This window comes from Phallusia mammillata, chromosome 1, assembly GCF_965637545.1.
Source record: "Phallusia mammillata chromosome 1, kaPhaMamm4.hap1.1, whole genome shotgun sequence".
NCBI classification, from domain to species: Eukaryota; Metazoa; Chordata; class Ascidiacea; order Phlebobranchia; family Ascidiidae; genus Phallusia; species Phallusia mammillata.
Window position 1 is genome coordinate 2,142,844 of NC_137252.1, and position 13,383 is coordinate 2,156,226.

The 13,383-nt window shown below is 37.6% G+C and overlaps 2 protein-coding genes across 2 annotated transcripts; both read right to left on the minus strand.

Annotated features, from left to right (window-relative positions):
- Positions 1-1,343: 1,343 nt before the first annotated feature.
- LOC145209256 (uncharacterized) lies at positions 1,344-4,744 on the minus strand. The gene is made up of 2 exons (XM_080079522.1): positions 4,669-4,744; positions 1,344-4,276 (listed from the first exon to the last, which is right to left on the minus strand). Exons 1-2 carry the CDS (start codon positions 4,742-4,744, stop codon positions 1,344-1,346), a joined length of 3,009 nt encoding a protein of 1,002 aa, XP_079935648.1.
- A 3,491-nt stretch (positions 4,745-8,235) lies between these two features.
- On the minus strand, positions 8,236-11,088 carry LOC145209259 (uncharacterized). The gene has a single exon (XM_080079526.1). It carries the CDS (start codon positions 11,086-11,088, stop codon positions 8,287-8,289), a length of 2,802 nt encoding a protein of 933 aa, XP_079935652.1. The 3' UTR covers positions 8,236-8,286.
- Positions 11,089-13,383: the final 2,295 nt, after the last annotated feature.

The window sequence follows — 13,383 nt, forward strand, 5'->3', positions numbered from 1 at the left end:
ACATTTGAGAATTAAAACTGTCATAATGCATTGGTAACTGCCATCTTCAACACAGGAAATTTGAGAACGAAATTATTACAGCTCAAAAGGGTCTAAAAACGTTTTTACAAGCTAGTGTTTTTTAAACAAGTAAAGATAAATCATGCATCCAAATTGTACGGTTTATTCATCTTCATCATCTACTGTGTGATGCAAGAAGAAGTGAGAGAAGCTGTGAAGAGAGCTTGGTCGCGGTTCCAGTGCGGATATGGCTAGAAAACTTAATTTTCCATTTCAATCACGTCGCGAAACACAATGTGTGTGATGACGAAAAGTGACTGGGAGCTTACTTACAAGCACATTGTCAAATAAAGAATGTTTTCTACAAATGTGAGGCCGGAAAAAATTACATCTCTGGAAAGAAAAGCAAAACTAAACTAAAAGCTGAAAATCCTTGACTCCTTTGCTGTAACTAACCAAAACCTATTTATGCTGTTACATGGTCTCGTGTAAAAATGCACAATCTTTTGACATTGACCACTCAAATACTGTAGCAGATATCTTCATGGACTTTGTATCAGCCTACAAATGCACCCTGGTTTTTTGCCAAATCCAGGCAATATTTTTGGTCCAAACGAGTCGGGAGTAACCGAAGTTTACTGCAGCTTAGCGCAGCTGACGTATATATGTAAATATCTGATCAAAGCATGTTTATTGTGCATTTTTCATTGGTGTATTTGATTAACAACTAGACGTTGGAAGCAAAAAAGGCCGAATAGTTGCAGAATTATTTGCACATTTGTTTTACAATCTCTTTTCTCAGTTAAACCAAAATTCGGAAAGCGCTATTTGGCGGCTACAAACTCCTAGTTACTATGCTTTTGACTCTTTCCTCTTCAGCGGGTGCACACGTGTTTCTACATTTATTCTCATAAGAATGTGACTGTTAAACTCAAACTGCTAAACTTTGGGCTTCGTGTTATCGAAGGTTCTTTTGTAATATTTGCGACATATTTTTTTACGATGTACATTTATTTACATTTACACACAAAACAAACCTAAACAACAATTGCTGCATGATTGACATCTACTGAAGCAACATTTAACACAAATACAACAACTTATCTTTTCTAGGCCATGCTTTCTCCCAGGGCTAGAAAATTTGTACAGATGAATCAAGTAGTTTTTTTACCTCGCCGCCATTGTGCAAGAGTGCAACTTGCAAATCAAGTTCTAGACTAGAGCATAATGACAAAGCCTTAAAGCTCTAAAACAGACACATTGATCACAAAGTGCAAAGATAGAATGTTTGGGAAACACTGGAACAAAACAACAAGTTATGAACAAGGATTAAGTATGAAGCTTCAGGTAGTAACCATTTCTGTAGTCGTCCGCACCTCAGAAACAACTCGAACTTTCCTACATTTTTCCAATGCGTTGTCAATCACAGAAGAATAAAGCAACGGATTGAGGGCGCTGTTGATCGGAAGCAAAACCGCAGCTGCAAGCACATAAACGATATCAGACAATACTACACCACCAAGCGACAGATAACTGAGGATGCAAATCGGAATCCAGCAACAGAAATCGGTAAGAAGCAATCTGGAAATGCGCTTTTGCATTTTGGCGCTCGTATCATTGCTTTTGGACTTGGCCATGCGATTGCTGCGTCGATAAATGAGGACATAAGCGGCAACCATGAAAATAAACATGATGAAATTCAATGTGATAATAAACAGTGAATATCCCCAAGCTGAATGGCTTTCTGAAGCAAAGAGTCTCGGCAAACACACGCTGGTTTTGGCGTAGTAACCAAACTCTCCTTTGATTGATTGCCCTGGCATGTTGATGTCGATGACTCGTTTAGCGTCGTGCCATGATAACACGGTGCTGTTGGTGGGTGATATACGTTGTGCCAAAAGCATTGCAGCTTCAAAAGAAACAAAATCACGTTTGTGAACAAAATTAGGAAACCAGATTGTTGTTACAAAGTAACCAGATGTAAAATTAATTGTGGGAACGATGGCAATGACCAAAGCAACACACCAAGTGAAGAAACACCCCAATATAATCCATTTAGGCCCTAGAGACATAGTAAGAAATGGGTTCCACACAGACACAAGTCGATAGACTGATATCAATGCCATGGTTAAAGCCGATGTTTGAGATGAAATGACGCACAATGCACCTAGGATCGAGCATTGTGTGCTCGAACGCCATTCAGCATCAAAATAACAATAACTTCCTGAAAACTGGGCACTTTTAGCTGCAACAGCAAGTAAATAGATTCCCATTAACATGTCGGAAACTGATAGATTAACAATGCAAATTTGAGTGCATTTATTTACACAACTATCTGTTATCCGGTTCATATATGACTTTCTGAAGGTGCTTGCAACCACTAGGATATTCCCAATCAATGCAAGGATGCCCATGATCCATATAAACGCAGTCAAAATAGGGTTGGCAATCATTTCTTTCTGATTGGAGAAAACAGTGTTACGAGAGCTGACAGGTGGGCATTCGTCACTGCCGTCCGAGCAGTCTTTGATTCCGTCTTCCTTTTCTGTAATGGGCACTGAGAGTGGATTCCCATTAAGACAATAAAATCTCTTATTCTCACAACGATCCTTTGCCTCATCCGATTTATCGTCACAGTCGTAGTTTCCATCGCAAACTTTCATGACGTCAATGCTTATGAAATTTCCACTGCTGCAAATATAGCGTTTGGGACAAAGTGATTCGTTGTAATATCCGCGATGTATACCATCGCACACCCATGTGGGACTTGACATAAACTCAGGGTCATTGCAGAAAGCTGCTGGATTGGGGCAACTTTCGCACTCATCCCCTGAACCAAAACATTCAGGTCTTCCATCGCATGCTACACCATATGTAAGGCTCCCGCTGCATAAGGTCAAATCAAGTTGTGGATAGCAATATTTGGTGTTGCTCATGTTCAAGCAGTTTACATCTTGGTTGCACAGCACAGAATCTATTGGAAGGCAATCTGTTTGGTTGTAGCAGTGCATATGACCTGGTGGACAAGTTGATTGAGAATCGCCAAGGACGGCTTTGCACACCGTCTGATTCTCGCACAAACATTCATCTGACAGGTCGTAGCAGTCAATTACACCATCGCACACCTGATTCTTTGAGATAACTAGTCTCTTGTCCAGGCAAAGGAAGCATCGAAATTCTCCGTTGACGAAACACAGATCAGATTTGTCAGCGCACTGGGCATCTTGATCGTAGAGATTGATTTGGGACAAGCTACATGGAAATGTAAACCAATATCCAAGACATTTGAAACTCGGGTGTGTTTGGATGTGGTAATCCCATGAAAATATTGAGAAACAGAAGAAAAACATAGCGTTCTTAATTTTGTTGTTATAATCCCGATAAAAAACCGGAGGTGCTGTCAGTACCCCGTCAAGAGGTTGGCATTGAGGAATGCTGCACATCCAGTAATCATCAGTACAAACTTGATCCTTGTGTCCTTGACACGGCCTGTGATGCTGAATGCAGTGTGAAGAATTGTTTGCTTGATACATCATAAATCTCTCCATCGATTTTTTACTGGTGCAATTAAATAAATAATGTCCGCAGTTTATGTCGTAAAGATCGGCCCACAACAGACAAGGTTCATCGCTTTGATCAATGCAGTCCGGTATACCATCGGCCACCGTTGTGTTAGGTATGCATTGCCCAATAGTCGGACATATCTGTTCACCATAGATGCATCCACACATTACTTGATCACCACTACATGTGCAATTGGTTTCGTCGCTGCTGTCATCGCAGTCCAACTTCCCGTTGCATTTTAAAGATAAAGGAATGCATTTAGAATCGCACTCAAATTCATGTTTCCAGCAAGGACAGTTGGAAAGGACTTCATCGCTGTAATCTTTACAATCATCGATCCTGTCACATACCTTCGAGCTTGGCAAACAGCCACTCAATCCAGCACATGTGTTACTTTCATAACATGCACATTGAAACTCATCAACTGGGCAAGTGCAATTCACTTCGTCTGTTCCATCTAAGCAGTCGTAGACTCCATCACATATTTGTGTCTTTTCATAACATCCCAATCCATATGTGCAATTACTGTCTCTTGGAAAACAGCCGCATTGGTATTGGTTTGCGTTACACGTTGTTTTGTTGAATGCATCACACAAGCCGACAGGAAAACAATAATACGAATCAACTGTAGATGAACTGTTGTCTGAGTTGGTTGGTGGGCATCCACAAATCGCTTTGGGGTAGCAATATTGGTGCCAAAGGCGACATTGTTCTAAAAAAGAAAATCGTTGCAGTTACACACGCTGCTAAAATTTGAATACCATAATTTAGTTTCAACAGTACTCAAAAAAAGCAACCATTTCCATGCTACACTGCAGAACAAATGGAACTTAGTAAACAATTGCAGACATCATTATCATCAATACATCTTAGACTTTCTGTGGCAATATCTTAGACATGATTGGCTGGTCTTTGACACAAGTGAATTAGCTTGGGCCTTAGGGTATTAAAGTAAAAGTATAAATCGTTGATCTAATTATGCAATGTAATGCGCCCAATTTGCTATTGCAAAGGCCTATAGAAAGGCGCTGGCAGCTATTGCGAAATAATGACTTATTTATACTACTAATCAAAGACTACACACATAACTTAATATTTACTTACCGTAAGTTTCAAGCCCGTCCGATGGGAACTTTTTAATCAACAGAACCAAAGAAAACAACACAACAGTCCTAATCATTTTATTCATTGATCTGAAGCACAAAAGAAGACACAGTTTTTTTAAGCAGAGCAAAGTTTGCGTAAAAGTGTTTTCAAAAATATTTCTTATTTTTTTTTTATTTTTACGATTTTTTTTAAACCTTATAATTACTTGCTCAAAAACAGTCCCGACAAATTTCGCCTAACTGGCCTAAACCGATCAGCGAGGCTTTGTTACAGCATATGCGGAAACAATTCGTACTTAAGCTTGACATATCTGACACAATATGAGCGTCATGAACACTGTTACGCGTAGATGTTAATACCTACAAAACAACAACGCCCTTTTTGACTAAAATAGCGTCATAGTGGTTGATTGTTGCACGTACTGAATATTTCATTTTATATCGGTTTACGTTTTATTAGTCACATGCTTTTCATTTAATTTGATGTGATTGTTTCATTTCGTCACATATTAATGAATGAATCACATTGTGTATGTTGAGTAATGATGTTTTTTGCATGTACTGTACATTTTATTAAAAGCTAGTTTGTAAAAGCTTCCTATTATTTGTCATCAAGGCCAAAAGGTTGAACTCTATTTTACTTTGCTTTGCTGTTTTGTTCGATTTCTGGTTAAAACTAAGGGATTACTTTGCAAACTTCGACTCAACAAACGCCAACAATCAATGATAAGTAATAAAACTGCAATATTTATCAATCTTTGCGTATTTTTAAATAGTAAATAATAATAGCTGCAAACAGCAATACTTTTTTTGTATTTAACGTTTTTTTGGCTTTTATGTTTTCTTTTATTGTTGTTTTCTTTAGGACAAAAACTGATTTAACTGATGCTGAAGACAGATCCGTCGGTCACTGCTCTGTTACACAGGCTAATTCTGTAATATGTTAATACATATTACACTTAGTAATTATCTGAGTTAAAGCAACAATCTTAAATGATTGTAAGCATCATTGCTATCGATCTGGGACAAGACGTAAGGACGATTGGACACAGGTCGCGATTATTTTTAGCAACTTTTTACAAGCGAACCTAACCAAATGTCAATTGATGCAACTGATGTCATATAGTTTATTATGAAGCTGTTGGCAGATGATAAACATTTATTATTCTTATCCTCCAACACGTTGCTTATTTTAGAAAGATTCTTGCAGTTAGAGTAAAATTTTAACACAAAATTTTTCTTTTTTTCAAGGACTGATGGTTTCATGAAAAAATAAAACTACTTTAAATAAACTAACGGAGAGAATTTTTGCATAACTTTCCACCAGTTTTAAAAAATATGTAAAAATGATCCGAAATAATTTGTCCCGCTAATAAATCTGCTTTAACATAATCTTATTATGGCGTAAACCCATGCTAAAATGTATTTTGGTGGCTATGTTCTTAAGAAGCAATGCATTACTTACTTTTAGATTTTAGTTATTGAATTCAAATGAAATTTCTGTGTACAAATTTTGTGTTTCTGTTCTATAACTTCTTATGTAAGAACACTGTAAAATCTATATAACCTGTTTACAACGCTAATAGTAAAATATCTTTCCACTCTTACACCAGTATGTTATGTAAAAATAAGAGCTTGATATGCATGTTGGTTCGTGAAGAGAAAGTTTTATCGTAGAAATGAATCATTGTAACATATGTACAAAAGAAATAAAACGGCGTTGACTAATCAGATTGCGCAATTACATCTGGTCTACATGAATATATGAGTTTGTATGTATTATTCAATTCAGCCCACAAAACTAATTAGGTTTAAACCTTTGACGCATGTTTTGCAATGTTACGCCCAGTGTCAAGCTTTGTTTCAAATTGGGTGAGTCATCACAAACACTTTATACCGTGCAATTTAGAAGCAGAAGTGTAGTACATTGACATTATGCATTAATTGCTCGCGAACACCCGACTGACGAGCACGTTCCCAAAAGTTGACGTTTTCAAATTCCCACATTAGTGTTAAAAGACGCACAACACGCTTCTAAACATCCCATCAAGGAACTTTCAATGTTGAATATGCTTGCATTTTAAAAAGTGTTTAATTTTTAACAACAACGCTTTTTGAAGATAGATCATGGTAGGACAGCCTTAATGAATGATTACACTAATTTAAACCGACCTCTTAAGTATTACCATACAAGTGTCCCTTGTCAAAGATAGATTGGCAGCGTTGTTTACTAGAACCAAACAGGACATATTTGTTCGGTTCTCACGCATATCAGTGTTGGTCACTCACTACATTTGAGAATTAAAACTGTCATAATGCATTGGTAACTGCCATCTTCAACACAGGAAATTTGAGAACGAAATTATTACAGCTCAAAAGGGTCTAAAAACGTTTTTACAAGCTAGTGTTTTTTAAACAAGTAAAGATAAATCATGCATCCAAATTGTACGGTTTATTCATCTTCATCATCTACTGTGTGATGCAAGAAGAAGTGAGAGAAGCTGTGAAGAGAGCTTGGTCGCGGTTCCAGTGCGGATATGGCTAGAAAACTTAATTTTCCATTTCAATCACGTCGCGAAACACAATGTGTGTGATGACAAAAAGTGACTGGGAGCTTACTTACAAGCACATTGTCAAATAAAGGATGTTTTCTACAAATGTGAGGCCGGAAAAAATTACATCTCTGGAAAGAAAAGCAAAACTAAACTAAAAGCTGAAAATCCTTGACTCCTTTGCTGTAACTAACCAAAACCTATTTATGCTGTTACATGGTCTCGTGTAAAAATGCACAATCTTTTGACATTGACCACTAAAATACTGTAGCAGATATCTACATAGACTTTGTTTAAGCCTACAAATGCAGCCTGGATTTTTGCCAAATCCAGGCAATATTTTTGGTCCAAACGAGTCGGGAGTAACCAAAGTTTACTGCAGCTTAGCGCAGCTGACGTATATATGTAAATATCTGATCAAAGCATGTTTATTGTGCATTTTTCATTGGTGTATTTGATTAACAACCAGACGTTGGAAGCAAAAAAATTATTTGCACATTTGTTTTACAATCTCTTTTGCTAGTTAAACCGAAATTCGGAAAGCGCTATTTGGCGGCTACAAACTCCTAGTTACTTTGCTTTTGACTCTTTCCTCTTCAGCGGGTGCACACGTGTTTCTACATTTATTCTCATAAAAATGTGACTGTTAAACTCAAACAGCTAAACTTTGAGCTTCGTGTTATCGAAGGTTCTTTTGTAATATTTGCGACATATTTTTTTACGCTGTACATTTATTTACATTTAAACACAAAACAAACATAAACAACAATTGCTCCATGATTGACATCTACTGAAGCAACATTTAACACAAATACAACAACTTATCTTTTCTAGGCCATGCTTTCTCCCAGGGCTAGAAAATTTGTACAGATGAATCAAGTAGTTTTTTTACCTCGCCGCCATTGTGCAAGAGTGCAACTTGCAAATCAAGTTCTAGACTAGAGCATAATGACAAAGCCTTAAAGCTCTAAAACAGACACATTGATCACAAAGTGCATAGATAGAATGTTTGGGAAACACTGGAACAAAACAACAAGTTATGAACAAGGATTAAGTATGAAGCTTCAGGTAGTAACCATTTCTGTAGTCGTCCGCCCCTCAGAAACAACTCGAACTTTCCTACATTTTTCCAATGCGTTGTCAATCACAGAAGAATAAAGCAACGGATTGAGGGCGCTGTTGATCGGAAGCAAAACCGCAGCTGCAAGCACATAAACGATATCCGACAATACTACACCACCAAGCGACAGATAACTGAGGATGCAAATCGGAATCCAGCAACAGAAATCGGTAAGAAGCAATCTGGAAATGCGCTTTTGCATTTTGGCGCTGGTATCATTGCTTTTGGACTTGGCCATGCGATTGCTGCGTCGATAAATGAGGACATAAGCGGCAACCATGAAAATAAACATGATGAAATTCAATGTGATAATAAACAGTGAATATCCCCAAGCTGAATGGCTTTCTGAAGCAAAGAGTCTCGGCAAACACACGCTGGTTTTGGCGTAGTAACCAAACTCTCCTTTGATTGATTGCCCTGGCATGTTAATGTCGATGACTCGTTTAGCGTCATGCCATGATAACACGGTGCTGTTGGTGGGTGATATACGTTGTGCCAAAAGCATTGCAGCTTCAAAAGAAACAAAATCACGTTTGTGAACAAAATTAGGAAACCAGATTGTTGTTACAAAGTAACCAGATGCAAAATTAATTGTGGGAATGATGGCAATGACCAAAGCAACACACCAAGTGAAGAAACACCCCAATAAAATCCATTTAGGCCCCAGAGACATAGTAAGAAATGGGTTCCACACAGACACAAGTCGATAGACTGATATCAATGCCATGGTTAAAGCCGATGTTTGAGATGAAATGACGCACAATGCACCTAGGATCGAGCATTGTGTGCTTGAACGCCATTCAGAATCAAAATAACAATAACTTCCTGAAAACTGGGCACTTTTAGCTGCAATAGCAAGTAAATAGATTCCCATTAACATGTCGGAAACTGATAGGTTGACAATGCAAATTTGAGTGCCTTTGTTTACACTGTTATTAAGATTCCAGGTTCGGTATGACTTTCTGACGGTGGTTGCAACCACTAGGATATTCCCAATCAATGCAAGGATACCCATGATCCATATAAACGCAGTCAAAATAGGGTTGGCAATCATTTCTTTCTGATTGGAGAAAACAGTGTTACGAGAGCTGACAGGTGGACATTCGTCACTGCCGTCCGAGCAGTCTTTGATTCCGTCTTCCTTTTCTGCAATGGGCACTGAGAGTGGATTCCCATTAAGACAATAAAATCTCTTATTCTTACAACGATCCTTTGCCTCATCCGATTTATCGTCACAGTCGTAGTTTCCATCGCAAACTTTCATGACGTCAATGCTTATGAAGTTTCCACTGCTGCAAATATAGCGTTTGGGACAAAGTGATTCGTTGTAGGAGCCACGCTGTATCCCATCGCACACAAATGTTGTACTTGCCATAAACTCAGTGTCATTGCAGAAAGGTGCTGGATTGGGGCAATTGTCGCACTCATCCCCTAAACCAACACATTCAGGTCTTCCGTCGCATGCTACGACATACGTTGATCTGCATAAGGTCAAGTCAAGTTGTGGATAACAATATTTGGTGTTATTAATGTCCAAGCAATTCATCGATTGGTTGCACAACACAGAATCTATTGGAAGACAATCTGTTTGGTTGTAGCAGTGCATATGACCTAGTGGACAAGTGGATTGGGAATCGCCAAGGACAGCTTTGCACACCGTCTGATTCTCGCACAAGCATTCATCTGACAGGTCGTAGCAGTCAATCACTCCATCGCACACCTGATTCTTTGAGATAACCAGTCTCTTGTCCAAGCAAAGGAAGCATCGGAATTCGCCGTTGACGAAACACAGATCGGATTTGTCAGCGCACTGGGCGTCTTGATCGTAGAGATTGATTTGGGGCAAGCTACATCGATATGTTAACCAATATCCAAGACATTTGAAACTTGGGTGTGCATGGATATGGTAGTCCCATGAAAATATTGAGGGACAGAAATGAAACATTGCGCTCAGAATTTTTTTGTTATGATTCTGATAAAAAACCGGTGGTGCTGGCAGTACCCCGCCAAGGGGTTGGCATTTAGGAATGCTGCATATCCAGTAATCATCAGTACAAACTTCATCCTTCTGGCCTTGACACGGTCTGTGATGCTGAATGCAATGCGAAGAATTCATTTCTTTGTACTTCAAAAATCTCTCCATCGATTTTTTACTGGTGCAGTTAAATAAATTATGTCTGCAGTTTATGCCGTAAAGTTCACCCAACGACTGACAAGGCTCATCGCTTTGATCAATGCAGTTTAGTGTACCATCGGCCACCAATGTGTTAGTTAGGCATTGTCCAGTAGCAGGACATATCTGTTCACCATAAATGCATCCGCACATTACTTGATCACCACTACATGTGCAATTAGTTTCGTCACTGGTGTCTTCGCAGTCGAAATTCTCGTTACATTTTAAAGATAAAGGAATGCATTTAGAATCGCACTCAAATTCATGTTCCCAGCAAGGGCAGTTGGAAAGGACTTCATCGCTGTAATCTTTACAATCATCGACCCTGTCACATACCTTCGAGCTTGGCAAACAGCCACTCAATCCAGCACATGTGTTACTTTCATAACATGCACATTGAAACTCATCAACTGGGCAAGTGCAATTCACTTCGTCCGTTCCATCTAAGCAGTCGTAGATTCCATCACATATTTGTGTCTTTTCATAACATCCCAATCCATATGTGCAATTATTGTCTCTTGGAAAACAGCCGCATTGGTATTGGTTTGCATTGCACGCTGTTTTGTTGAACATATCACACCATTCGAAAGGAAAACAATAATACGAATGAAATGTAGATGAACTATTGTCCGGCCTTGTTGGTGGACAACCACACACCACAAGCTCTTCGGGGTAACAATACTGCTGCTCAAGCCGACATTGTTCTGCAAAACATCGTTTCAGTTACAAACTTTGAAAAATGATACCGTAATTTATCTTCGAAATTAATCAAAAACTTGCAGCAAAAATAAAAGCAACCATGTTGATTGTAAAAAGGGCACTTCATAAAATAAACTCATCATCGTCATCAGTACATCTTAGACTTTCTCTGACAATATCAATGACATTAATGACTGGTCTTTGACACAAGTGAATCAGCTTAGGCCTTAGGGTATTAAGTTAAAAAACTATAAATCATAATGACTTATTTCAACTACTAATCAAAGACTACACATACAACTTAAATTTACTTACCGTAAGTTACAAGCCCGTCCGATGGGAAATTGTTGATCAACCGAACCACAGAAAACAATATCAGGGTCCTAATCATTTTAATTATTTATCTAAAGCACAAAGAAGACACAAACGGGCAAAATTTGCAAAGGTGTTTCTAAAATAATTTTCAATATTTATATTTAATTAAATGTTTGCTGATGAATATATTCTCAAACACGGTCTCAACAAATATCGCTTGCCTGACTTCAACCGATGAGTAAGGATTTGTTGCAGCGGAAACAATACGTTACGTAGGATTCAAAATATGTGACACAATATGGGCGTCATTGACAACTATTACTCGTTGATGGTAACATCAAAAAGCTAGAAAACAACTACTTATTTTGACCAAATCAGCGCTATGGTGATGTAATGATGATTGTATAACATGCACTGAATATTTCATTTCATATCGGTTTGCTTTTATTTAGTCACATGCTAATTTTTTTCATTTAGTGTCATGGTGATTTATTCATTTCGTCACATGTGATGCAATAATCACATCGTATATGTTTAGTAATGGTGATTTTTGCATTTTTAATTGAAAGCTGGTTTGTAATATCTTGTTTGTATATCCAGGACGAAATGTTGAACGATTACCAATTTAAATTTTACGCTGTATTGTTTCGGGGTAAAACTAGCGCATTATTTTACAAAAATTAATTCAACATAAGCTGTCAATCAATAAAAAAAATAAAAAACTAACTTACAACATTTATCAATCTTCGCGTATTTTTAAAGAACAAATAGCAACATGTGGAAATACCAAAACATTTTAGTATTTTACGTTATAGCTTTTCCGTTTCATTTTATTGTTGTTTTCTTTTGGACGAAAATTGACGATGCCTTCCAAATAGGCGAAATTAATATTTCTGTTTCGTGACTAAACGATTTAACTAACGCTGATAAACGATTTAACTAACGCTAATCATCTGAAAACATTGTAAGCATCACTGCCATCGATCAGGGGACAAGACGTAAGGACGATGGGAAACCGATCGCGATTATTTTCAATTTTCAACGTTTTTTCGAGCAACTTCACCGAATTTTCGGGGTAATATTTCAATTGATGCAACTGATGTCATATAGTTTATAAAGAAGCAGCGGGCAGATGTCAAACATTTATTATGCTTATCCACCACGTTGCATATTTAAGAAAGATTCTTGCAGTTAATAAAGTTTTACAACATAATGTTTTCTTAATTTAAAGAACCTATGGTTTCATGAAAAATTAAAACTACTTTAAAAAGAGAAATTTTTTTGCATAACGTTTACCAGTTTAAGATCCAAAAATATTGGTTCTGCTAATAAATCTGCTTTAACATAATCTTATTAAGGCGTAAACGCATGCTATAATGTATTTCGGTGTCTAAGTTCTTTAACTGAGAACCAATGCTTTGCTTACTTTTTTGAGTTTTTGAGTTTTGAGTTTTTCAGATTTTTAGAAAAACTTTCGGTGGAGACTTGTGTTTCTGTTTAATTATTTTTACTATCATTTTTGCCATGAGAAGTTATAGAGCAGAAACCTATTTTTTTAACTCTTATGTTGAGCTCAGTTTATTTCGCTTGGTGAAAAAAAAACATAGTGACACAATTGCACTAAAACAGTCACCAAACCGGAAATAGCTGCGCAACGTTAAAACGTTATTAAGCGCAAAACAGTAAAGGGCACAGTTGGTGGATGATACCAAAACGCGCTGCAGCTACACCGTATTATAAAGCGAAACCCTGTCGGATAGTTTCAATGTTATGTAGAAATAAGAGGTTGCTATACATGTTGGTTTGCGAAGAGAAAGTTTTATAGCAGGAATTAATCATTGCAGCATGACAAAT

Bases quoted from the DNA above. Each gene is read 5' to 3' on its own strand.
- LOC145209256 (XM_080079522.1), bottom strand. From the start codon at position 4,744: ATGATTAGGACTGTTGTGTTGTTTTCTTTGGTTCTGTTGATTAAAAAG. The intron at 4,277-4,668 runs GTAAGTAAATAT...TTTCTTTTTTAG, and splicing joins GGACGGGCTTGAAACTTACG to AACAATGTCGCCTTTGGCAC.
- LOC145209259 (XM_080079526.1), bottom strand. From the start codon at position 11,088: ATGTTCAACAAAACAGCGTGCAATGCAAACCAATACCAATGCGGCTGT.